We start from the raw sequence: 3943 nt of genomic DNA, 5'->3' as shown, positions 1-3943 counted from the left end.
ATAAACATTATTATTAAATAAGTTTAATATCAAATATTTTCCAGAGCACTACCAGCTGTATGTTCCTGAGTCAGCTCAAGTGGGTTCAGCTGTTGGGAAAATCAAGGCAAATGATGCAGACACTGGCTCAAATGCTGACATGACATATTCCATCATAAATGGTGATGGTGTTGGGATATTCTCCATCTCCACTGACAAAGAGACTAGAGAAGGGATCCTTTCTTTAAAGAAGGTAAAAACGACATACTTTTCATGATTTAGACAACTTATGCATCTTTCCATGAATGGAAATTTGGCAGAGGTATGAATAATCCATGCTGTCAGGCCATTAAAGTGTTAAAATATTTTCTCTTTGAAATGTAATTACATTTTAATTGTGGTTGTGTCTGACTCTTCAGATCTTTCAGGAAATATATTTGGCTAACGTAGAAAATCTGATGCAGACTACCCATGAATGAACCTTCCACATCTTTGTTCATGTTTTGTCTCTGCTCAAATCTGACTGAAATGTCCCAATGATATCATCCAAGAATTAAATAAAATGTCTTCAACTAAATGCAAAGAATTAAAACGTCATCAAAATAAAGCCATGGTGATTCTTTAATAGCAACAGAAGATAGCCCAGATAGCATTAGTGATATTAACTAATTAAAATAGAACCTTAACTGTAAATAATCTTAGCAGGAAGACTCCTTTAGTAATTTATAAAAAAATACTCAACAAGGCCTGGCGTGGTGGCTCACGCCTGTAATCCTAGCACTCTGGGAGGCCGAGGTGGGCGGATCATTTGAGCTCAGGAGTTAAGAGACCAGCCTGAGCAACAGCGAGATCCCATCTCTACTAAAAATAGAAAGAAATTATCCGTACAACTAAAAATACACAGAAAAAATTAGCCGGGCATGGTGGCGCATGCCTGTAGTCCCAGCTACCCAGGAGGCTGAGGCAGAAGGATTGCTTGAGCCCAGGAGTTTGAGGTTGCTGTGAGCTGGGCTGACGCTATGGCACTCTAGCCCAGGCAACAGAGTAAGACTCTGTCTCAAAAAATAAAAAATAAAAAAATAACAATAGACTATACAAATATTATAAAGGCTCATAGAAAATGACATTTTGAAAACTACATTGTTCTGATTTTTAAAATCTTGATATATTATGAAGTAGAGTAACTAAACTTATTTTCTTCCTTATTACATTTCAGAATATTAAGGGGGTACAAACATTTTGGTTTAGTAAATTGCTTTTTTACCATTTAGGTCAAAGTTTAAGTGTGCTGATCCCCCTGATAGTATGCATTGTACCTGTTAGGTGTGAATTTACCCCTCCTCTTCTCCCTCCTCCCACCTGCTTGATTTCCAGTGAGTGTTATTTCTATATATGCACATAGTGTCCATCGATTAGTTCCAATTTAATGGTGATTACATGTGGTGTTTGTTTTTCCAGTTTTGTGATACTTCTCTTAGAAGAATGGTCTCCAACTCCATCCAGCTTAAGACAAAAGTTATTTTCTAAATCATAATTGGTCTAAAGTGTATGATAGGACGGAGGTAAAAGGACTATGCTAACAATATGCTAACATACAACATTGAGTACTTTGTATAAAAATTGAAGATATAAACCTATTGAACTATAGCAAACATTATTTATAACTATATTACTTTAATTTTTAATTAATGCTACTATTCAACAGAAAGAGCACTGATAATTTCATCACACTACTTGAAAACTGAAAGTACAAAAAGCTTTCTTAAATGAGATTTGGCTTTCCAAATATCTTTGGCATTCTAATAATTCCAGTCTCTGATAGAGTCTTGCTTTCCCCATCTCTCCCCCATTTTCTCGCTCTTTGTTCTCTTCTATCATTTATCTTGTTCTTCTGCCATGTCTTCTGTTTTCCTCTGTGCTTTTCTCTTGTCATCTGTCTCATCCTATTTCCAGATATCCTAATCTTTTAGTATATGACTCATTATTCTTTCCTTTCTCTGCCTTCTCTTATTAAATAATTTGTTCTTCCACTTTACTCCAAATATATGCATAATTTAACAAGAAAACGTCTAGCTCATCTTTTGTGTTTTCAAAAAACTTATATTCATGCAACAGATTTTAGAGTTTTTAGATAAGAGATTTATCATGATTGTCAGTTTTATTAATGCCATTACTCTTCAACATGTTAGCTAATGCTCATTAGAAAACAGAATCTTGCTGGATAGTTACAGAACCATCAAGCCGATTGCAGTGAAACCATTAAATTTCTCCCTTATTCTTTTTTTTTTCAATGCTAAGAATCTGTCTCTGGGAACAAGACTATTACTTTTTGCTTTTAAGAGTATACAATGTTCTTGTCCTTGTAAAAATGAAGTAGAACACAGATAATTAGAAAAGAACATTCTCAATGTAATTCCTAATGTAGTGCATCTCGGTCTTTAAATATGCTAAGATTTTGGCTTGGGATTGTGTTAAGATTCAAATCCAGGGAACTTGTGTTCATATATTTTGATTCAGTAAGATTAGTGTGGGAATGAGATATTTGCCATTTTAACACGTATTTCCAGTGATTCTACTGCCAGATATGTTTAGATCACAGGTTGATAAATTTTATTCTAAAGTACTACTATGGATGTTGAAGTGAATCTATTTATCTAATTATCTATTTATTTGTTTTGCTTATACTTTTCTATTTGCACAGTATGAAATATGATTAATTCTTTTCCTAGCAATTATAATTTTATATTGATTTAAAACTAAAAGTTAGCTTGTCTTTTGAATGCTATCAAAGGGGCCTGCTAAGCAGAACTCAGTTTTAAACACTTAGAGAGCGGTCATAATCACCGGTATATATAAAATATTAATGACTTTTCTTCTCATTATGATATTCTTTTTCTAAAATTGTTAAACCCAGCTCAAGAATATTATAATGAAAATAGTCAATGTGTATATCTTTCTTTAACAAAAATATGTATTTTGAGTGTCTCTTATGTACCAATTGCTGTATTCCACACAATCTATGCAAGGATATAAAGGAGCAAAGTGAAACTTAGTCCCTGTCTCCACAGAGCTTCCACTCTGTGGAAGCAGACAAGTATTAATCAAATATCGCACACATTCCTAGGTCAATAAAAAGTCTGTTCTATGAAGAAGAGTTATATGGTGCTATGAGGGGAGAGATTTGGGACATTTGATCCTCTGGTATTCGACAATGGTTGAATAGAGAACTGAAAGAAACCTAGGAGTGAGTTAGGTATATATTGTTAGGATGATCATTCCAGGAAGTGGAGAGAAAATGTACTAGGTGTCTGAAGTGAGAGGAACATGGTACATTTGAGGGGTCAAAATAAAATAGTTGAATATAGAGTAGAGAGAATGAGGGTTACAGTTGGTGGGTACAAGAGCACACAGGGCCTCGATAAACTCTGCTAAATGGAAAGCCATTGAAAATATGTAAGCAAGAAATGACTAGCTGTTACTTGACGTCAAGATTTCTGATTAATTGCTGACACAATAAACATATCAACAAGACCATGTGTTAGCTTATCACTGATTCCCAACATGTAGCACATTTTCTGACACAGATTAATACTCAATAAACATTAGAGTAATTAATGGGTGGGGATATGGAGAAAAAGGTGAAGAGAAGATTGCCTGCTTTTTATTTCCTGGATGGCTACATCACTTAAATGAATTCAGGTAAAATGAATTAATATATATATTTTTTGAGACAGGGTCTTGTTCTGTCACCTGTGCTAGAATACAGTGGTCTCATCATAGCTTACTGCAAGCTCAACCTGCCTCAGCTTCCCATGTAGCAAGAGCTGCAGCACACCCACCTAATATATATCTAAACTTATTTTCTTCCTTATTACATTTCAGAATATTAAGGGGGTACAAACATTTTGGTTTAGTAAATTGCTTTTTTACCATTTAGGTCAAAGTTTAAGTGTGCTGATCCCCC

At 34.5% G+C, this 3943-nt stretch overlaps 1 protein-coding gene across 1 annotated transcript in view; it reads left to right on the top strand.

Moving 5' to 3' along the window:
- CDH18 (cadherin 18, type 2) overlaps positions 1–3943 on the top strand; it is a 210810-nt gene that overhangs the window by 119565 nt on the left and 87302 nt on the right. Inside the window, exon 4 of the mRNA XM_012653179.1 lies at positions 45–232. Within this exon, the coding sequence (XP_012508633.1) occupies positions 45–232 (188 nt within the window). The remainder of the gene's footprint in view (positions 1–44; positions 233–3943) is intronic.

Source organism: Propithecus coquereli, unplaced genomic scaffold (assembly GCF_000956105.1).
Source record: "Propithecus coquereli isolate 6110/MARCELLA unplaced genomic scaffold, Pcoq_1.0 Scaffold417, whole genome shotgun sequence".
Lineage (NCBI taxonomy): Eukaryota > Metazoa > Chordata > Mammalia > Primates > Indriidae > Propithecus > Propithecus coquereli.
The sequence above is the reverse complement of the archived record's forward strand: the minus strand, read 5'-3'. Positions and strand labels throughout refer to the sequence as shown.